Below are 23,960 nucleotides of genomic sequence, written 5' to 3'. Positions count from 1 at the left end.
TCTCCGTTATTGTCGCTGGTGGCAGGCACATGTCTACTGTACAGATAGTGTAACACCTACTTTCTCAACAATATTATTTTATTAGTTTTCTAATGTGTAACTTTCTACTGCTTGTTAGTGGAGTATACCGGCCAAAGTAACATTTCTACTTATCTACCTGTTCTTGGCTTTGCGGCATTGTTTCAACTTTGCTAAAACGAATGGTCATTACTGCGTTTTTATACCTTTAAAAATCACGAAAGGGGTGTTAATTTGTGCATGATTTCGATGCGCGTCCATTCTGCACTTATGCAGTTTCGACCTTTGGTCTCGTTCTGCCAATATTAATGTGTGGTTTATAATATGTACGTGTACGTTGATATTGCGCAACAGGCTTTAATGTGAAAAGCGCCACTATATTTTCCTATTTTGTTTTAATTATACGAATAATAATTATAGAAAATGTCACAGTCGTACAGCGACGAGGAAACACAATCAACTTGCAAGGGCTATGTTGCCATCAAGTGGATTTTCGCGACAAACGTTTCAAGATTTGTCAATTCACGGTCTGCAAATCTTAACTCGGAATCACTAAATACCATACACCCTCCATGATCCTGTGGCCATTCGCTCAGAAAAATTAATGTTGCTACAGTTTGATCACATAATATTGTTTTCATTTACATTCGTCACTACAGCTGAAGCCGGAATGCCGACCTTCCCTGAATAGCCTCGGGCATGGAAATCGTTGAAATCACTTCAAGCCATTCTACAAATCCAGTTAAGCAACCATTCATTGATCATTGGCGGAGCGGTAGTTTCGAGTATATTATAACTTTTTCGCGAGTGTTACAATGTTTATAAAATACGGTTATGTCTGGATTGAGTTGATCATAGTGGCAATTTTGATAAATGATGTATCCACTACCGTTGTACCATGCGTTTATGAGTTAGAGCAGGAATGGGAAGATGGATTCCTTGCGAAGATTTCATTACCAATCGCAAAGAGATATGATTATGGATGGCTTTTGTACATCAAATACCAGAATTCTGTTGTTGATCTCGACGTGAGTATTTACATATCAGAATAATCTTAGTGATGCTACAGAACAGTGATTCCCAACCACGGATCCCAGGTAGCCTTCTTGGGTCTCAAATTTACCTGTAAATATGCCACAAAATATAATAGACTAAGTTGTTGTTCGTTTCGATGAATAGTTATAGTCAATTTATGTATATGAATGCTAAAATGAGGGACATTGGTTATGTCTCAAGCCGTCCAAAGGCCGCTTCTGAAAACCGAAAAAGAGAATTCATGTAAGACTGGCGTCAAGAGCTAGACATATATCTTGAGTTCTGCTGGTGATAGACCTTCATCTATCGCAGGGGTCTCCAACACGCGGCCCGCGGGCCGCATGCGGCCCGCGAGGTCCTATTTTGCGGCCCGCGACCTGATTTGAAAAAAATTCAGAAAAACGCTTAGTAAATCATGTTGAAACGCTAAAATTGATTTCAGTTGAAACATAATGTTGTTGTTTTTCAAAGTGAGCCATTCTATGTGCCCACTATCACTATTACTCACTAGTTGATACGGCTTCGGCATGGTAATATCATTCCATGGATGAAGAATTTGCTGGTACGAATGGGCATATTGCCTTGACGTGCAATGGCCCACCACTGCCAAGACCGAGACGCCTGCAAAACGACTTCGGGCGCTCCAAAAGACCATGCTTTACGAGGAGATAGTTGTCTAGCAAGTAGGCCTACCGTGTATAGCTAACCCCAATATTGATTCTTCAATCCATGGGTGGCTAATCTGCAGCAGTAGAAGGAAAATTATGCGGCTGTCGACACTTGTAATAACAACCCTAAGTTTTCACAGATACCCCCTGCATCAGCTGTATCTGGGAATCTGATCACATTGGCCGAGAAAGGATAAATATTTTATAGTAATATGTGAAACTATACTAATATTTATTGACGAAATTCACTCATGAACATGAAAAATTTTTCGCGCTTCGCGCGACTACAGATTGGTTCTCTGTGGCTCTTTACAACATAACTACTAACGATTTGGTGCGCATAGTAAGCCGATATGTGCATATAGATTAGTTCGGAGTGTACCGGCAATGGACATGGACATGATAACGTGGGTATTTGGCCCCAGCTAGTTTATCACGACTAACCACCGGTATGCGGCCGCAGGCTACATGAGTACGCGAAATGCGGCCGTGAATTACAAAAATGTTGGCCACCCCTGTTTTAGCGGCTAAAGAGTGTTGTCATTGTCAGGTATCGTGTACAGCTCATAGTCCAAAATATAATGACATTGATGATCATGATACTTTTTGTTGTATTTGTGTTTGTTCAATAAAATATTAGTTCTTTTGTGGTGACTATAACCGTCGCCTATGTTAGAAAGCACAGCGTTGTAATAACGTAGAGTTATCAGACGTGGTTGTTGAACTGCGTTGCCTACTTTTATATCGATATTGATGTAATGCGGCCCGCGGCCTCCAGGAATTTGGAAAAGTGGCCCGCGACCTATTTTGAGTTGGCGACCCCTGATCTATCGTCTCTGTGAAGAGTATATCACGACACCATTTTACTAACATCAGAGTAACGGCTCATAGTCAGGTATAAAGGGCAATAAGTCCAATACTACTCAGAGCATAATCTCCGCAAACCTGTGCAGAGTGTGCATTAAGTGCTGGAATGTATGGGGACTGATGAGTGATGAGCTATCATATAACGACATAATGGTATGTTGTAGTAATGATATGCATTTTCCGTATATTTCAATTTATTGTATAGATCCCGCCAATCTGCGTCTATCGACGCCAAAATAACCGATATAGAACCTATAGAAGTCTATGTGCGTGCACGCTTTTGAATTAGCTGGATGGTCAGACCAGAGGTAGGCTATGCTACCTTTAAATTTTCGTTAGCCTATTCGAGTGTTTTTATGAGGCTCCATACGCGCTCTGAAGTTTGAAATGCGGCTCCGACATCCAAAAAAGTTGGGAACCACTGCTATATAATCGGAAAACATGTGTATCGCTATGCATCGATACTCATAATTATGCAATATCAGCATAATATTTTGCATGTGCAGAATCAGAGACTCGCCATGGACGCCAACTATTTACTTATCCATTCAGGTATTTGAAGCCGAACTTGTCGACGCTCATCCAAATAGCAAGGAATATGTATTTAGGAACAAGGACTACAACACTGTGATTTATTACTACAAAGATAAGATATTCCATCTTTACCTACAGGGCAATCAATATCCCAGCGGGGATAAAACAGGTGAAAATTCACAGTGACTACAATGACGTGTACGGTTGCATTGTTAGCGCCTAGGATTAGCTGTAAGCTTGCGGTCGCGGAAGCGGTCAATTAATTGGTACTTGAATAATGCAATGTTATAGAGCGATATCGAAAGAGGGTGAACCTCGTAGTTAATTTAGACTTGACATGTCAATTTAAGATGGACAGTTCCAATGATAAGCGTTCCTTTTCAGTATATCAGCCTCCACCCGACGCGGAAGTATTATTCGTGGCTTACGAAACGCCAACGGAGACGGTGGCTGAAGCCCTAAGCAGAGTGGATGATTTGCCTGCAGATCAAAGGTATGAAAAACCGAGATCAACACTAATCACCACCAATAAATTCATTTCGTAAATACTATGCACACTAGCAATCAATCAACTGATGGTTTACTGCGAAATGTAAATTCTGTGCCCAAACACAGGAGCGTTGGTGTACGATACACCGAAATATGGGAATCAAATTTTCAATTACTTTAATGTGACATTTTTCATTATATTCATGTCAATCCGTTTAGTTATAAACTGGTGCATCGAACTGATACGAGGTTTATACTTGCTTTAGATCAGGGGCGGGCAACTTCTCCAGTCGGCGGGCCGGATATAGGAAAATTAAGTGCTTGGCGGGCCGGATTGCACATTATTCTCCCATTCATCCACATATAGGCTACAACGAATAAATCGTATTAAATGAATGTATTTTAACGACAGCAATGTCACCTCAAAGCCATTACTAGCCGATAATGACGAAGACAATGTGAATTTGAGAATAGCATCGTCATACAGGCAGCACCATGTCTGCTTCTATCTGATCAATCAACACACGGTGCAATCCTTAATTAAGATTTCAAGGCGTTCGATAACCCCGGTATGCCTAATTTACGAAGATATCAATTCATTAGGGTGGAGTAGGTGATGAGATAACGTCCTTGTTCAACTGTGTGGCCAGATTATTCTCGGTATTGAATTCATGAGGTCCGCGTCCTCTACGAAATTTGAAAAGTGGCCTGCGACCCGTTTTGAGTTGGCGACCCCTGGTATAAGCGGTGTCTTACTAGGGTTACCATGCGTCCTCTTTTAAGAGGATTTGTCCTCTTTTTTGACTTTTATGAAAGTGTCCTCGTAGGACGCCCAAATGTCCTCTTTTTGGAGAATTTTGGTTAAATACATGGCAAAGTCGACTGAGATACAGTAAATTAGCACTGAAGTAACGCTCCAGCGGTTATTTCGGGAGATGAGCCGGAAAGTTGACCTTTTTTTTAGTCAATCAACTGGTAATGTGAAAGGAAAAACTGTATTTTGGGCGCTGGGCGAGAAAGTTGACCTTTCTTTTTTAGTCAACCGACCACGAAGTGGGAGAAATTTACCATTTTTCCGGATTTTCCTCCGGTTTTGTAAGTCTGAAAATTTTTAAAAAGTGTCCTCTTTTCAGATTTCTAAAATATGATAACCCTACGTCTTACAAAAGCCTAAAAGTGTGCCGTGGTACAATAAGTCGGCGGTTACGGAATGAAGAATAAGAAATAACAGCCAGGTGTAAATTACCATTGTAGTCGACAAACACCATGATTACCACAAACGACATTATGGTTGAGTACATCGTAAATGCCGATAATGCAAATCTTCTCGCTTCGGCAAACTTACGCGTATCCTCCACTCTCGCATTCTGCGCATACAAGTATATCATAACATACAGTCACTAAATTTGGAGGTAGTAAGCAAGTAGTGGGAAAGCTCGGCAGACTGGGGCCTCGGGCCACATTATCATGTTAGACGGAAAACTCTCCGCGGGCCGGACAAAATCCCTTCGCGGGCCGGATCCGGCCCGCGGGCCGTATGTTGCCCACCCCTGCTTTAGATTCAACTATAAAATTTGCACATTATTCCCATTCATATTTTGAGCGGTGCAAGGCGAGTTAACCCTCGTGAATGTGTAATTATAGTACAGGGGCGGGCAATTTGTCCAGTCGGCATGCCTGATATGGGAAAATTAAGTACTTGACGGGTCGGATTCCTGAATCGATTGATTAAACGCCGATTTATCCACCTATACAAATAATAAATCGTATTTAATGTAAGCTTTTAGTTTAAAGCATAGACACCAAAGGCAGTGTTCAATCAATTTATTAACGTCATGTAGGCTACTTCAATCGCTGATAAAGTAAATGAAACATCCGTGGTCGAAGAAAGTTGCCAACAGGTTCTTTGAACTCTGGCTGCATGTCTGACGCAGAAACCCTTAGTAAATACTGCACGTTAACAACAGTTACATTGGAACGCAGATTTGTCTTGTTAGTGTTGGTGGTCGTATGTTGCCCGCCCCTGATATAGTATGTTATTATTATTATGAGTTTGGAGTGGCGCCTGTCGCCGTTTCCGGCATTGTGGGCCACGACAATAATATTTTTCTCTGTATAGTATTTGCTTTATATGCTGAGCCTGTCAGGATATGTAATCAAAAACAATTTTATCCTCATATCTCCTTGTCGCATTAAATGATAAACTCGGCGACCGGTGTAAAATATTGCGGCAGAATGAGTAAATTAGTTAACGTAGGCGGTGCGTCGAGCTTCATGCAGGCGTCGGCAAGGAAACCCCGGTAAACGTCATATTTTTACAATGCATCAATCTATGGCCAATTGTTTCGGAAACATTACACGCGCATCACATAGTGGGAAATATGCGCAACCACGTGCAATCAGATTAACTAGAGATTAACTGATGAAGACCTTGATATAGAAATTGCAAATAGCAACATGTTCGATTTGATCAAACATCGTATGATCCGTACCATGGAAAATATCTTTCACTCATACCTGTGAGAGCTCTTCCTGCCTGACATATCTTCACTGATGGTGTGCTTCGCATTTTTATACGGAATTTGAAACTTAAAAAATCATGTGGTGCGCTAAAAATCGTTGTGCGAGTCATGTGCCACGCAGTACTCAAAATGTTCCCTGCATTACGAGATGGTGTTACGCTTATTCTAAATACTTTATTCACTATCGCTCCAGGAAACCCATCAGTCTAAAACCAACAACGACGAGTACGACACCAACACCGACCCAACCTACTATAAGACAAACTAGCACGACAACAACAACTACCCGGCTACCATGGCTCGGATGGCGCACGCCGCCCATCAATATCCTCCTACGCACGTCTACAACAGCGATGCCGCTCACTACAAGAAGGTAACATCTGGATGTCATTTGTGGTATGGAAATATATTGAATTGCGATTGAACATTTTTATTCGTTTTCAACCTAACTCCTCCCGATGGAAGCCAAGCATCAGTACAGAACTTGTTCGACCTATAGTTATCGTGTCGCCATATACGCAGGACCGTAACTTCCGCACCCCATGACCGACTCGATCATGAATTATAGAATTTTTTCGCGATTTCAGGCGGAACAAGCTCACACACTAAACTGACATCTAATGTAGACGATAAGTTGCGGCAAAATGCAGATAGCTTGAGAGGGCCCGGGGGCGGCCCCCAGAAATTCGGTTTATCACCCTGTGGGCGGGGGGGGCATGACCAACTTTTTTTGTGTGGGGAGGGGCTGACGAAGTGCTGTTACGATCCTCAAGGTGCAGTAGAAGGTACCATGTTTGTGAAAACGGCATGAGTCATGTCATTTGTGATACAGATATTGGTGATTATAGTATGTGTATGTATTTATGATATACCTTTCTTATTACCAATTCGCATGCATAGGCTCGGCGTTTCAGACGTCCCAACGAGAGTTGTGCAAAAGATCGATCGAATCGGCATCCTGCATTAACAATACGAGTTGCTCAATATTAATCAGCTTTCAGTCCATATATGCATATTGTATATATAAGACTTTGTTTGAAAACCTAGGCCAATGTTATCCTTTTTGCATTCTAGAAAAACTCCAGCAGTTTCCAAGTCATTCCGACACAACTTAAGAGACGTCATTAAAAAATCACTACTGTTTTATGCGGCACAAAGATCGGGTTATCTACCAAGCAACTACCCAATTCCATGGAGATCTCATTCCGCTTTGAGAGACGGCAGTGATAAAGGGGTTGACCTGACAGGAGGATACTACACAGGTACTATTTTACAGTAAGCTCCTATTTCAACCTATTCCTATTGTATTTTCGTACAGACGGTGGCCATGTGAAATACGGCTTCCCTACAGCGTCAGCATTATCGATTTTATCTTGGGGCGCCATCGAATTTAAACGGGGATACGTTGCGTCGAAGGAGTTGGGTAATCTCCTTGCGGCAATAAAGTGGGGCACGGACTACATACTGAAGTGCCACACAAGCCCAAATCAATTCTACGTCCAGGTAAAGTTCATGTCTGGAATTATATAGAACAGGTTGAATAATTTCGTGTAAAAAATGTAGAGTATGAGCAAAGTATTGATTGATTGACTGTACGTGCAGTCGTGCATTGCGCATTAATGCACAACAGTGACGTGCCGTGAGGTTCATGGCTGGTGAGGCACGGACCCCCCCCCCACACACACACACACAAACACACACGCACGTAAAGTAGCCTACCTGATAAAGAGATCCAAAATGTGAATAACAACAGCAGCGGGTATAGAGAGCATTTTCTTTGCACACTGATAGCCGTTGCAATTCCACATTATACAATACATGTAGGACTGGTCGCTATTGTGCTAAATGGGCAAGTTTAGACGGATAATAATTACTATCTCTTCAAGTACCGGTATAAATTATTCGAAGCATAAAGCAAAGACAATGCAGCCTGTGCAAGTAGCTATCACATACCACAATTTAACGGAAAGTAAATAACAGCTACATAAGTAAGGGAATGTATTAGCTCCGCATTACGTATTGGCCGTCGCTACTATATATAATTCCTATGAGACAGTCAAGACCAGAGGTCTCAAACACGCGGCCCGCGGGCCGCATGCGGCCCGCGAGACCATTTTGTGCGGCCCGCGATGGCATTTTGGCTTTCGAAGTATTCAACAATATTTAACTACCGATTTTCTTTTTAATTTGAGAACTTGAAATTCGCTCTAAAACTACTTCGGAAGCCTGAAACTACATTAAAACTTCCCTAATACATCACTTTCAAAAGTTACCCCGCAGCGGAAGATCAACTACTACGTGACATTACTTGTTTATGATGGTAAGACATGACTCGTTGATGATTCGTGACTTAAAATTGTGATTTGGACTTGGGCGCGACCTTCTGCAGAATTACGCGTACTCGTACTCGTCGCGTTTAACGTTACAATCAGAGAAGGACTTTTGTGACTAGGAATGCCGTGACTTGGTACAACCATGCACGCAACAAACCATGGTGTCCTATATGGTGTGGACACGAGCAAATCTCACGGCTCAGTGAAATTGGTGTACGTCACACTTTCCATTTGGTCAAAGGCAATTTGACGGTAATTTTTGACCGGCTTGCCGAGCATGAAATTTTATAAAACAGGTATTAATCGAAAGCTACCGCGGTACTGATTGCGAAAATATAAATTTATTCTGCTCGTGGTCCTGGAATCCCCCCAAAATAAGCCTCGAATGTTGCATTGTAAGAGAGTTTGGTATGGTAACGCAGCAATGACGTCTGGGAGCCGGTGAGGAGCACCGCATGTTGCAAGTGTATTGGCCATTGTTGCGCAAGCGATTGAGCATTCACACTCTCATTCTCGTGCGCATTTGCTCCTGAGCTGCTCAGACGGCATGGTTGCGTCACAATACCAAACTCACTTACAATGCAACATTCGAGGATTATTTTGGGGAGTTCCAGGACCACGAACAGAATAAAATTTATACATTCGCAATCAGTTGCGTGGTAGCTTTCCATTGATACCCGTTTTATCAAATTTAATGCTGCGCAAGCCGGTAAAAAATTACCGTCAAAATGCCTTTGACCAAATGGAAAGTGTGACGTAGACCAATTCCACTGAGCCGTGAGAGTTGCTTGTGTTCACACCATATAGGACACTATGAACAAACTATCAAACTGGTAGGAGAAATAGTAAAATATCAAAAGGTCGTAGCTTGCGTTGCTTAGCTTATTTAGATATCTAAGCATGTAGGTATGGCAACCGCCATTGTTGCCCCTTTGATGTAGAGTCGGATACATCTTGTGTCATCTTGGGTGTCTTTATATATGATATTATCGCTAATTAAATGTGGCGAGTATGAACTAGTCGTAGTCAACGCCTCACAGCTGTAACACTAATGGATTCGTCGGCGATTGCACATTTCTATTGCTATGGCACAGTATCCATTATGTTCAAGTTGTTATTGATCTGTTCCAACATTCGAAGGTAAAATTAAACGCTGATTCTATTTGACTTTGGTAATGACATGATCAACATAGCCTAGTAATCAGGAGTAGGCCTATTCCCGAAACCCGGAAATAAGGCCTACTTTGAAATACATTGGATTCCCCTAGTATTGGGGCTGCGGCCCGCGGCGCCATCAAAAAGTAGGAAATTGGCCCGCGAGCACATTTGAGTTTGAGACCTCTGGTCAAGACTGTTGTATTCCGAAATTGATAGCGCGTTTAACTGTGCTGCGATTGTCCAATTGTTAGCGAATAGTGCATGAGGCAAATTCGTTTGTGCCTAGCCTGGTTATTGTTGCTCTGCGACGGCATTGTTCGTAATAAAGCCGAATGTCACCTTCCTTGGCGATTTTGAGGGGGTTCTGGTGGTCTGACACTGTTAATATTTGGATTTTCAGAATGAGTGTGACGATATCATTTGATTGATACCAGTTGTTATGAATTCCGAGCTATTTATGATGAATTGCATTGTCGCAGGTGAGGCGCGACCCGCCCGTGCCTCACCCGTGCCGCAACTCTCCTTTCGCGCTGTATTTTTGAATAATAATTATGCAAATTGATGATGTTGTGTTAAAAAATGTTCAAATTTAGTTATTTATGAACATCGATGTAAAATATCAATAATCACAGAGAGATTTCACAATTTTCACTTATTCGGCCGCCCATGACGACAGGTGAGGCACTGCCTCACCTGCCTCATTGGACCGCACGTCACTGATGCACATGCACAGTACACATTGCACTGCACAGTGCACATGTTTATCGTTTACGCCTGTCACCGTCCATATTCACGAAACAGGAAACATATTAAGAAATATCGGCCTGGTGTAAATGACCATAGAACAGGGGTGGACAAACTACGGCCCGCGGGCCGCATGCGGCCCGTGATGACATTTTGTGCGGCCCGCGAAGGCATCGAGAAATGTAATAGAAATATTGATAAAATGCGCAGTACAAATCTAATTACTAGAGAGACTGGGTTAAACTTTTCCCAATATATTTCATCATGATATTGATTGAGTTATAATCTTCATAATGTATTTTTTTATTTTACTATTGGCGTAGTAGCCAGATCTCGGATCGGGACCCACACACTCAGAACGTTTCAGTTGCTAAACATCCAAGAAACGAAAAACGGAAATCTAATAGTTCGGATACAATTGTTATTTTTGGTTAAAACTCCGACTTTCAGTGTTGTACTTGGAAAAGCTATTTTGCGCGTGTGTTGTGTGGATTCGCCCCCTATATACGCAGTTAGGTGCAAATTGTTCGTAACTTCGGCCTCAATTCATTCATAACGAGTTGTTCAAAAGCGAAAAGTGTAAGATGAATGCATTGCAATCAATCAAAAATCAACTGATAGGCACTTCTGTTTCGGCATCGGAGGTGGCGCAATATGTATTACTTGTCATAATATGACATTATTGTAATGAATTCGCTGCTGCAATTTGAAACAGCACTTCAATCCGAACATCCTAGCTATAGGTGCAATGTATCTAATTAGGAGGTGCGATATATACAACCGAATTAATCAAATGTTTGAGACAACAGTAAATTATGTTGATATAGTCCTCACAAATGAACGTGAAGAAGGCAAGTTTAACACAGTAGGCCTTTTGCTAAATGGTATTTAAAGGTAAGATTCTGGTTATGATGATGTGTCAGTGTTGTGCGTTCTGAAGCATAACCAAACGCAAAATCAGCATATCTATGAGCCGATCGCTGCTCACATATTCAAATTTCCATCCAGTCCTAAGAATCGGTACAACCCAATTTAGTCCCTTATTTCGACGAATTAATAGAAGATGGTCAGCTTTTGAAGTCTCGTTAACGTTTCTGACGCATGTGCGATATCATCAACTCAATGTTTGAATTGTTTTAATCCATATCTATGTATTATCTCCGTATCTCCTTGCATATACTATATAAAGAAATAAAAGTTGGCTTATAATCCCGATTATACTATAGTGCAGCCCGCAAATGGATTCAGATGTTGAATGCGGCCCGCGAGCTGAAAAGTTTGCCCACCCCTGCCATAGAACATTGTAATCGAAACACCACGGATACGAATGACATGCTCAATTCGCAGGCATAGATATCATCATATAGCTCGTTCTTGCTCGACAAATACAGTGAATTTGATTATTACCTGCATAACCACTCGCCACTTCAACTGAGTACCGGTAGTGCGTATAGTCTTACAATCAATGGAAGCTGGTATTCGATAAAGTGTCTATGAAATAGGTCTCAGACGAGAAGACTGACAACACTGGCTGGATGAGACCCGAGGATATCCGTGGAGTTCGTCCATCGTACGCAGTAACGAGGAGTAGACCAGGCTCGGACGTTGCAGCAGAATCGGCAGCCGCACTTGCCGCAGCTTCAATCGCCTTGCGTGCTACAAATCCGGTGTATTCTGCAAAACTTGTGAATGAATCCATTTCCCTGTTACGCTTCGCCGATCGTTACCGCGGGAAATACCAAGACGCTATAAATACTTCGAAATACAAGTAAAACGACCACCGGCGATATGTTGTATTGTAACTACAGTACAGCATACGTCTCTATTTCCGCTCAGGTCATCCGGATATTTTGATGAAATCGCGTGGGCAGCTGGGTGGCTTTACGGGGTGACGAAGGAAACGAAGTATTTGGATTTATCAATAAGGCGGCTGGCACAACACCAACAGTCAAAAAAGATGAATTATCTGGATTGGGACGATAAGCAAGTAGCTGTGATTGCTCTGCTAGCACAAATGACAAACAGGTCGGGGTAGGCCTACATAATGTACTGGTGGTGATTGTAATTATACCTCACTGTAAACATGCATCAATAAACCTGTATTTTACACAGGACGGAATTTCGATTCCAGTTGCTTGATTTTTGTGATTCGATGCTTGTGGGAGGTAGCTTCAATTACACGCACAAGGGTTTTCTGTATATTTCGAAACGGGATTCCACCGCGCTTGCAAGCAACTCGGCGTTCATTTGCTTATTTGCCGCAAATCTTGGATTACGTAAGAATGTCTACAGGAAATTTTCCCAGCAACAACTCAACTACATTTTAGGTGAGCAATATGCACTCATAATAGAGGTATTGCTATCGAGCTTATTTTGCCACAACGACATTCCTTTGTACATGGTTTCGCTTTATGTTGTGTAGGGGATGGGGGCCAGAGTTTCGTCGTCGGTTATGGAAAGAACTCGCCCAAGCGGCCCTTTCATAGGGCAAGTAGCTGCCCGAAATTATCACAGAGATGCTCTTGGACTAACCGGGATGCAGATGCCGACAATCCGAATGAGTTGACGGGAGCGTTAGTCAGTGGACCGGATGTATGGGATAACTACATTGACGATAGAACATCCACCTCCAACCGCGTCAGTGTCTATTGCAACGCCGGTTTCCAAACTCTTGCTGCCGGAGTATTACAAATTCAAGTTGCTATGGAGACATTTTCTGATCCCGAGCCCGGAGAGCTGATGCCAGCCATACTACCAAAGTTCGATAAACATCAAGATTATGGACAAGTCCTCCGATTTTCAAATATGTTCTACGAGGCACAGAAATCTGGTAGATTACCACCAAGCACTCGAATACCATGGAGAAGATCAGCCTGCGTAGATGACAAGTCGTCTGACGGAGTAGACTTGAGCGGGGGATTTTTTGATGGACCCGACTACATAAAATTCAATTTTCCAATGGCGTTTACAGCAACGGTGCTATCATGGGGAATGATTAACTTCCGAGAATCCTATCAGGGTGCAGGGGAAGACGATCAACTGAAATCGTTGCTTCGGTGGTTTACTTTATACTTCATGAAGTGTCACACTTCAAAATTTGAACTATATGGCCAGGTGAAGTTGTTGATTACTGTATATCACGGAATATTCAATCAATTTAACCAAGTATTTGTACGTCTCAGGTTGGCTCCAGTGCACTTGAACGTAGCCATTGGCTGCGACCAGAAGATATAACTTATTTCCGACCTGCCTTCAAGATCACAAAGATCTCTCCAGGTACAGAGCTTGCAGCCGAGACTTCGGCAGCGCTGTCTGCTGCAGCAATCGTATTCAAGACGACAGATGAAAAGTATTACAAGCTACTTATCAAACACGCAAAAGAGTTATACCAATTTGCAGATCAATATAGAGGACTCTATCACAGGTATATATAAAACGTTGTCAATAATCAGGCATGGCGAATTTCAATTCTGGTCATGTACAGTACTATGTCAAGCGATTACGTTATATCATAGCCTAAAATGCCATTGTTCTAAACTCTGATTTAAACTTTAAATTATTGATACATGTATATTTTAAATATGAACAATTCCACACCGATATATCTCCCCAAATGGTGATTTAAAACATATGAAGTTTGCATATGCGCATACCGCATAGTCTAGTATAAATTTGCGCCCTCATCCTTATGTGATTTTCAGACTGTGACATTAAGATAATTTTCGAAAGGGGAATTTTAAATCCTATTCCAATCTTATGAGTACATTCTAGTTCCAGGAGTAGGATCAGTCAATTATAGCCACATTGGAACATGATTACTACTGATTTTCAGATCTATACCCGATGCTGGTCCATCCTACCCTTCTTTCAACGGCTACAAGGACGAGCTAGTTTGGTCAAGTATTTGGCTCCACTTGGCTACAAATGAAACCAAATACTTACGAGATGCCACGTCAAAGTACCAGCAATTCCGTATGAAAAATTACGCCTCTCGCGATTTTTATTGGGACGATAAACTGCCTGGAATTAACGTTCTACTGGCAAAGATTACGAAAAAGAATAAATACCGAACACAAGCCAAAGAGTTCTGTGATAATATCATCAAAAATGGAGATTACACTCCTAAAGGACTCTTATACCGACCTCAGTGGGGAACTCTTCAATACGCATCTGGGGCAGCACTGATATGTCTCATGACAGCGGACCTTGGGATCAAAGTTAAAGAGAATAGGAAGTTCGCCAAGAAACAAATCGATTACATACTAGGGGATGGAGGAGGACGGAGCTTTGTAGTTGGATATGGACCAATGCCGCCCAAACAGCCGTACCATAGGGCAAGCTCCTGCCCGTCGGTACCGAGTCATCCGTGTAACTTCACAGCATTGTACTCAAAGGAGCATAATCCACACACCCTGTACGGAGCTGTCGTTGGCGGACCGGACAAAAAAGATCAGTACGTCGATGACCGATCCAACGCCCGATCCAACAGAGTCGCTTTGACCTACAACGCCGCATTCCAAAGTGCTGTCGCAGGTTTGCGGTATTTGGAGATTTTTCCGCCCGCGACGCCGAAACCGAAAACTAAATCCAAGAGGAACAAGAAGCCTACGAAGAGCAACCGCGGTAATAAAAAATCCACAACTTCAACCGCTGCAATTCAATCAACTACAACTCCATCGCCTACAACCAGTGTCAGTGACACGTCCTTTACTTCGATTGAATCAATCACAGACTTGACCACAGCAAATACGACAGTTACGGTACAGGTGGTGGAACAAGATCTTCCACTAAGCTCCAATCAAACTACCTTTTTCTCTACCGTGGTTTCAACTGCCTCTACTAATTATTCCGATATTCCCACCCGTGCATCTACGGTACATCACGATAACTTTGATCAGACTGTTTCGGATAGCGGCTCCATTGCTACTAACACCACTTCTAGTAGCACGTACCCGAGTATCCCGTCATATTCGACCGCAGTGACAACGGGGAAGTATCTTGCAACTACTAGTGGAACGTTTACGATATCAAATGGTACCACCAGCGCGCATAATGCAAACTACGACTGGGAGAAAAAGCGGTGTAAGTCGGTTGCGATTTGGATTTTATTTTGATTGTTGTCGCGTCTTACTATATTATTAAATAGCCTCCGAATATAGTAGTATCCACCTAGTCTTTTGCTCTTCTCAAATTATTACCAATGAGATGTCTTCGAAAGTGTGACGTTGATCACAGTTACATCGTTCGTTGAAAGATATATAATTTTAATTATGAAAGATATATATAGTTTGTATGACTGACTGTAACTATAGTAGTCAGTAGGGATGGTGTGAACGTGAGGTTCACGTTCGCGTTCTGTATGTGAACCTCGGAAATTTAAAGGTTCGCGTTCACAGCAGAACCTTGGCAGGTTCTGCACTGTGAACCTTTTTCATATATTACAATTTTCCACGTCATTAAAACATCTTTGGTTCAAAGTTATTGCATCTCAACTGCGGGCCACTCTATGCATGGCGCTGGCAGTACTAAAAATCAACACTAAACGAGCACGCACCTTTACAATCTTAAAAGTTTTCCTTGCTTTTTTACAAAAGTTTGCTCGAAATATCCAGCTTTCCGTTTGTGAATATTTAGTGACTCTCTGCTGTGAGCTTGACCCGCAATCACACAACATCACGAGCAAAATTAGTAGTCAGCGAATGATGCTTATTCAACCAATTAATGAGATTGATATCGTTTCTGATGTACAAAATCTAGCTGGCGTACGGCGTCAGTCTTGACTTCATATCTTTACTGCGTCAATAAAACCAAATCCGTGCGATTGAGGTGTTGGCTATTGCGGTATAACTTGTTAATGGGGTAATATCGGTAGCAAGTATAGAAACCCGTTTTACACTCTGCTCAATATCCATGTAGCAATACTCAGACGCCGAATACATTGTCCGGTCTGGCCTGGACCGTTTAGGCGTAAGCTTATATTCCCTGGTAAGTCCTCGTCGAAATTGTTGGCAAAGCGACGGAAGATATTGATTTTATGGGATTATTATATCCTTTGATTGCCTCAGTTGATACATTTAGCGTCGTTTAAAACGCCAATATGTACTCCAGCATTGTGGCATCATGTGGCCCGAGTCGTAGCTAGGTATCGTGTACATTAATATAGGCTATCAATTCATTGAAAGATAGGGTTGGAATTAGCAATATGACGTCACGTGACGTCATGAGGTTCACGTTCGCGTTCACACAGAACCTTTCAAAAAGGTTCGCGTTCACACGAACCTGAACCTTTCAGAGGTTCACACCATCCCTAGTAGTCAGCTGGTTGCAAATAGCTACTAACACCAACATACAGTTAGTATGGGCCTAATCCGTTCCTAATCGAGTTGACGTCAATATTCGATTTTGCCGTTGATATATTAGTTGTCAAGGTTACATTCCTGAATATTTGTTACTAAATACTATATCCATCATATCTGATTATCGATATCCAATTTGATAGATTGCGGCAGGCAGCGAGCTCTGGAGCTATTTGACGCCTGCGTCATTCCATCCAGAACATTCCCGCTACACGAGGACAGCAAAATTTATCGTTGCCGTTACCATGCGTTCCAGGTAGGGTTGTAATTAGGGTTGCATTTAAAACAAAAATCAACTTAAAACAAACATATTGAAAACATGGCGCTTCTTTAAAACATGTTTCTCATTGTTCGTTTGTTTTGTTTTATTAGATGTGACGTCACGAATCTAATTGTGATGTGACAGTGTAATGGCATCGACAATTAGGAATATAGGGTAAATATGGCTCCTTTGTTGACAAAGGCTGCCGATCCATGTCTTAATCGGGTCAAAAATAGCTTTAACCAGATCTACATTGTAATGCAGCATTGTGCAGTAGGCGGTCATCATCATCAGAACATCCATTCCGTACCAATGATCTACGTGCTGTAACTGTTGAACCGACGATGATTTCGAGAGTCCCTACCATTCCATATCGTGTACGTCGACTATATCGACTGCGGATATCGTCCGTGGCGTCATATTGCATGTTTTCGCGAAAGTATTTACACAGTCATTGCATAATTATACAACTTTTGAAGAAAAAAACAATTATCATCTTTCTAAAATGTCATTTTTTTAAAACATTGGTTTAAACAAAGTGTTTCAAAACACCAATTATTTTAACTGCAACACTAGTTGTAATATTTCAGTACATTTGATCGAGACTGGAATAGCATGAATCCGCATGAATCGACATCCATTTACAGGGCTGTGTAGGAGTTCAAACCGATAATTGTGCTGATGGCGTTTGGAGTTACTGGCCGTATTGGAATCATAACGCGAACGATGATATTTTCTTCACGGTTGAAGATAGAGAATGCAAGCATCAGCGTACAAGTTAGTATATATACTGGGTATTTTTTCAGTTTTGACAAGCGAGCTCGCATGTAAACAACTGTAACCACTTATTTACACCACGTCATTTACTTAGCTGCTATTTATAATCTGCAGAAGACATCGGAGTATAGTTGTAACCATACCTAATTAAATATATTTTCTATAATTCACAGTTAACTTCAATTACTGTTACTTCAAATTACATCAATCAAACTACATTCAAATAACCTCTTATTCATTTTTAAATCTAGATTCGAGAGACTTGGTTATTCATAGGATGTTTAACATTTACCAGGATTACTTGTGATTAAGCTCGTGGTGACATGCTATGAATTGATGAAGATTCCGATGGCTTAGAAACTGGTCTAATCGCTATCACTTGCATCAAGGGTACGCAGTTATTGTGTGGAAGGTATCACGGGTGAAACAGTAAACGTTTGACGTCCATGTTTCTCAGCGGTGCCATCTCGAAAACAATGTACACTAGCAATAGCGAAATGATAGCAAGAGGTGCCTAATCATGCAACATTTACAACAAAATTGTCAACTTTCGTTTGACAGTGGACATAGAAAACTGCGAGCTATCCGGTATGACGACCGTATTCCACGAGTGCTTCAAACAAATTCGCGACTGGAACAGCACTCGAGACGACACGGGCAACTGCAGGTAATCTATATTATTCAAGATTTCTATGAGCCGATAATTAATATGGAATATGATAACAATATTTCGAACAAATATGTAAAGGTGGCGAGAATTGCAGACATGCGTTGACACGAGCTTGGATCACTGTCGAAGAACTTGGAAGATGTTTGAAGTGTGGAACATCGGTCGTCCAGCTGAAGAACAATTCGGAAAAGAAGACATGGATTGTGAAACCAGCTCTGTCACGGGTGACACAAGCCAAAGTATATTAACGCTCACTGTCATTTCTTTGATAATAGTCAGTATATACGAGTATTTATCGGAATGAAAGTGAATAGGCATAGTATAACATTCCCTAAGCGGCTTACCGTGCTCTTGAATATATGCAGCTTCTGTTTTCTTTATTAACATTTTTACATTTTATAGCGTGTTTATTTGCATAAAGTTCAGTGATTTGACATGTATTAAAGATATGTTGAACACGATTTATCGCTGCAAAATAATATTCAAACAACAATATCGCACTGCGATATTTCGCGCAACTAAGATGCGATTGCGGTCTGTGAGAATACCTGAAATAAAAATTCAGGTGGTCTTAGTAACCTTGGGGGACGCGTACCGCAGGCGAGTTTGAAGAGACAAAATCTATAAATATGTGGAAATCAGTTAATAATTATTACATTCAACGTCGCACTGGAAAAGGTATCGCCAACTATCCGCTAACAATCGGAGCAGACTAAGAATCATAAAATCGCTGCAGCAATAGTTGTCTGTTCATATCAGAAATTGCAAATATCTGCTGTTTGATAATTATCGGGATCCACCAGTTCGTAATATTCTTGGTCATTTTCGCTTTAGATGCCTAAATGAAAGTCATGTCGCCCGCCATATCGTCATTTGAGCAGCGTTTCATATAGAATTTGAACAGCCAATGCAGCGATCCGACCAGAAATACCACTACCCCCACATTTAGGTAGAATGTTAACATGAATTCGTGAGAGGAAGCAGGTTGGAGTCTTTTGACTTGGTTCAGCGACTTCCATTTCTCTACCGTAGCATTCTGCGCACATTGAATTGCCATATCGAAAATAGTTGAAGAGTTTCTGAAGAGTTCTTTTCTTCCGTCCTACAAATGAGAGGAGCGAAATAGTCCATCACGTGATATCTTTCATTCACGAAAGTAAAATCGATCGCGTATGCCCAAGTCCACACTGCACCGTTATCGAAGCAAAGGGAATATATTTTGCCAGAGGGAATTTGTATTTCGACGGGTAATTATACAAACATTCGTCTACCGCATGTCAATGCGTAGCGGGGATGTATCCGGCATTGATTCGGCGGTTTTGCAGCATGAGACACCAAAATTTACATTGAAATTTTTCAATCAACATTCACGCACAGTCGAGTTATTCTTGTCTCGCAGCCCATCTTGAGGTTATTCTGGGACATGAGAAAATGGATTCATCTCCAATGGGACAGATTAGGAGAGTAGCTCAGGAATTCGCCGCCGTAAATGCTCTCAAATTTCCTGGCACTGACAGCTTCACATTCAAAGAGTTACATGATTGTCTTTTTATTGGAGAAGGAGATCAGTTTTCTTTTTGTCTGTACCATCGAGGTGCTTTGACGATGAAGATAGGAAATAAGCATTAGAATAATTATCGAGTCAATACCGCCATTTGCCTTCTTCACACTACCCCAAAATACAGAGCGCCTATAGCGGGAAATTCGTGGATACCAGTTTTAAGTTCAGGTCTTTGTTCTGACCCGCGGGGATTGAACCTACGATAAAGTCGGACTCTGCACGTTTACGCTATCGCGTCGATGGCTGACAGGCATTTAAAATTAGTTCTCACAGTATTAGGATATTTTATCTGATGTCAGCCCTGAACAATTACAGCAGCTATGAAGGAAAGCTGTTTCACGCGATCTACCCTAGCTTACAAAATCACAAATTAGGTTATCAATCATATTGTGAATTCAGAGGTTCGCAAACCCCCTGTTTCTAGCCACATCCAATTCGCTGCTCCTCAGAAGATGTGGCTATTGCTCAGTATTACTGCTCATTTGAATATAATTATTACAGATGTCTATGTGTATTTATTGGCTTTACAATTATGTTGCCAGGTGAAACTTTTTCATCGAAAATCAGAGGGCTGAGTTATAGAGGAACGATGGCAGGCTATAGGTAGCAAAACAGAAAGCTTCCATAAGTGAAAAGAGTAAACTTGGTACAAACACGAACGAACCTTCCCGACATTCTGTACCATGCAGTCTTCAATGCTCGGAAGACTTCTCAGTTCCATGTCCTGTGAGCTGTTATGTTTAACCCCAACCGCCATTGCAACCCTTGCCAAGTTGGCCTGCGCTGTGTCAAGAAGTTTTTTAGCGGTAAAGACAGACATATGTAAAATAAAAAAGAAAATGCTAGATCCGAACATGAAATCGTAATATATAAATTCCACCACGTCAGACAGTAACTAGAAAAGAAAATGATGCTAAAAACTACTACCAATTGCTGTCACCGATATTTCTTGCCTCGTCTTCGAGCAGTTTGACTCGTAATTGAAATAACCTGGCACTGACTGTAACAGATTCGAGCGTGGCTGTATATATATCTTCCATGCTGTGCAACTGAAAGATAATAGCACGGGGATAAATATTAATGAATGGACGATAAGAAAATGCTGTAATATATAAAATGGATTAAACTTCGTGAGCGTGAAGAAATGCGGCAACACTGTAATATTCAAAGTATATCCCTACGTTTCTCGCTTTTATATATGTGGATAGGTTACAAGCACAATATAAACATTCAATGCACTGTGAATGCTCGAATCATAAAATCTATTTTATTAACCAATGGCGATACTAGACGGTTGCATGTTAAATGGTCATGTCTTCATGCATGATTTTCAGGAAAACAGCGCAACACTCACGAGAAAACGTTTCTAATAATGCTCTTTTGTTATAGAGTAGGTATCAGTTGGTTTTGGGAGACGGTTAATGATAATACATAAAATCTTTCACTTACGTTGACCAATCGAATACGCCATGCATTTCCAAAGTGCAAAAAGTGAAATTATGATAAATATATAAACACGAGCATTCGCTCTGAAGTGTAGAATTAGAATTTTGGCCGGTCGTTAGTATAAGATGTCTCCCAGAGAAGCTTGATACGGAGCTGTCCGCCCTATGTTCCTTTGCGCAATTCGCTGGTCGAATCGATGGCCACACTGAATATATGGGTAATATTCAAGTTAAATTACGGAATTACGGTAAGCTCTTTAATTGATCTATACGCTATAGCAGACTCCTTAGCGGAGGTAGTGCTAGTTGTGTGTAATCAAATTTGCATGATTACACCGCGTACTGCAATGGTTTTGTTTATAGACCGCTTCCACTACGGCTACCGTTACGAGACCAAATTCACCACACTACATGTCGATTTCGTATTTTATCACACAAACAACTTTATTAGTATGTTTGAGTCATGTTGATGAGTGTAATTCCAACAACCATCGACGAGGTTATCCATTTATTTCCATCATGGAAAATTTCATTGAAATATACCTCTATTTCCAGCTCGATCAATCATCGCTCTTCATTAGCCCTTCAGTAGGCTCTCATACTGCATTGACAAAACGTGATGAGATCTTGGTGTCTACTATACTATTGAAGGCCTTTGGCTTGTCTTGGATATCTCCCCTTCTACTTGGAACTAGCTAGAATGTGTCAGCGTTTCATCTTCGAGACTAGGTTTTGTGATTACCGCCACTACCTGTGCTATGTGACACTATAGTCCATCGTTGTTTTGTTATATACAGCAGTATTTGGTCGTTCTAGCTCATCAGCACACCGACTATACTAATTGTACGTGAATTGCGCGGCTTAAATTATGCATATCCCAAATTTCAAAGATAAAACAACGGACTTCTTACTGGAGAATATTAGAGTGAACGATACCATCTTCAAACTCACGGGTCTCTTCATCTCTCCAATCCGATGCTTTTATTTATCCACTATTACATAGGCTATCTATTATAGCACAGTTGACGTGATCATTGCAGATAACACCTGATCTTTCCATCGCACTAGGCGCGCGAATGTAACAATAGGGGCAATTTACTATTAATCTTCTCTGAGCTCTCCCGCGTGCTTTATTAATTCATGAGGAAATGAAAAAACGAATGTAAATTGACAGTTTTTTCAATTTGTTTCTCTTACAAGTTCACGCAACTACTCTAGGTCTAAGATTTGTCAGATTCCATCCGCATAGAATGCCTTCATTCAACGCTGCTTGCCGCCATAGCACTCACTGGACAATCCAGTGGACATTCCGTACAACTCGTTGCGTGGCGACCAGACTCGCTTTATCGTCACAATACCAAAAACGCTAGCTCGAATTAACCACTGAAGACCGATAGGTTAACCATCTCATCAGATTTCTCGTGTATTGCGATCAATAATAATAAGAAATGCCCCCAGGAGCGAAGGTATTGCTAATCGAATAAGGAGATTTCCCTGCGGAATAAAACACCGTACAATTTTCAGATCGTACTGTACCGGTTATTACAATATTTTACCTTCGGATCCTAGTGAATTAGAATTTTGACTTAAATTAGTATGCTGAATAGAAGTGAAGATGTGACGACGCTTCTACTCTTCTAGCAATGTGGCATGGAAATTTAGGGAACTGCAACCACTCCATGAAAATATAGTGGTCTCGCAACAACTATGTAGTGTAGATAAATTGAAGACACACTCATTCAGTCAGTGGCAACGAATTCACGATACTGCAATAAGCGGAATTTCTATGTAAAATCAAGTAGAAGTAGGCCTTCATTATGGTCAGGCGCTATATTTTTCGCTAATGAGTGTACCATACAACTCGAGCCTCGACAGTACTGTTACAAGTCAGAGCCATACGCCCAAAATCAACACAATGTTACAGGCCGTGTTATTTTTGGCATTTCAGGAGCCAGATGCCAAAACTGCCAAAAATAAAAATTTGAAAATGCCAAAAATAAGCAATTTTTGGCATGTGCCAAAAATAACACGGCCTGCCAATAGCGTATAGTTCGTTCATGGTGTTATGTTAACGGGACCGCGATACAAGCGAGAAAAGCGTGTGTGAAGGGCAGGTTTCTTAATCTGGGTCCAGCACACTCATTAGTGGTGAAAGCATGGTGTCCCAAATGATGTGGGCACAGCGAGATTGAACGGCTGACTGCATTTGGTTGACGTCATACTTTCCATTTGTCCAAAGGCAATTTTACGACCATTTTTGACCAGCTTGCCGAGCGCTAAATTTGATAAAACGGGTATCAATGGAAAGCTGCCGCTGTACTGATTACTAAAATATAGATTGTATTCTGCTCATGGATCTGGAACCTCCCAAATCAACCACGATTTTTGCATTGTGATCGAGTTGAACATTGTGACGCAACAAACTGTCTGGCTATTCTGAGCTGCAGTCTCGTTTTGCCAGATAGTGTCTTGTTGTGTCAATGTTCTTAAACAAGCGAACACTCCCAGGACTCTTCCATGT

The 23,960-nt window shown here is 41.4% G+C and overlaps 2 protein-coding genes across 3 annotated transcripts; one reads left to right on the top strand and one right to left on the bottom strand.

The window, feature by feature from the left end:
- The first annotated feature begins 748 nt into the window (after nt 1–748).
- Nucleotides 749–18,894, top strand: LOC145442657 (uncharacterized). Its single transcript, XM_080320631.1, has 16 exons — nt 749–1,046; nt 3,141–3,291; nt 3,507–3,615; nt 6,327–6,506; nt 7,208–7,395; nt 7,452–7,636; nt 11,871–12,136; nt 12,205–12,393; nt 12,481–12,695; nt 12,791–13,482; nt 13,551–13,792; nt 14,201–15,450; nt 16,868–16,980; nt 17,634–17,763; nt 18,325–18,430; nt 18,512–18,894. Exons 1-16 carry the CDS (start codon nt 834–836, stop codon nt 18,735–18,737), a joined length of 4,455 nt encoding a protein of 1,484 aa, XP_080176757.1. The 5' UTR covers nt 749–833; the 3' UTR covers nt 18,738–18,894.
- Nucleotides 18,895–19,271: 377 nt separating this feature from the next.
- On the bottom strand, nt 19,272–23,314 carry LOC145442658 (uncharacterized). Of its 2 annotated transcripts, none has more exons than XM_080320633.1 (5): nt 22,351–23,314; nt 21,444–21,645; nt 20,922–21,043; nt 20,659–20,777; nt 19,272–19,535 (listed from the first exon to the last, which is right to left on the bottom strand). In XM_080320633.1, the coding sequence occupies exons 1-5, from the start codon at nt 22,400–22,402 to the stop codon at nt 19,272–19,274; spliced, it is 759 nt and encodes a 252-aa protein (XP_080176759.1). In that variant the 5' UTR covers nt 22,403–23,314. The 2 variants fall into 2 exon arrangements, with proteins under 2 accessions (XP_080176759.1, XP_080176758.1); XM_080320632.1 differs by having other exon boundaries at nt 20,919–21,043; nt 22,351–23,313.
- Between the last annotated feature and the right edge of the window lie 646 nt (nt 23,315–23,960).

Source organism: Botryllus schlosseri, chromosome 7 (genome assembly GCF_051294905.1).
Source record: "Botryllus schlosseri isolate E-star chromosome 7, Bs_hap1, whole genome shotgun sequence".
Lineage (NCBI taxonomy): Eukaryota > Metazoa > Chordata > Ascidiacea > Stolidobranchia > Styelidae > Botryllus > Botryllus schlosseri.
The sequence above is the reverse complement of the archived record's forward strand: the minus strand, read 5'-3'. Positions and strand labels throughout refer to the sequence as shown.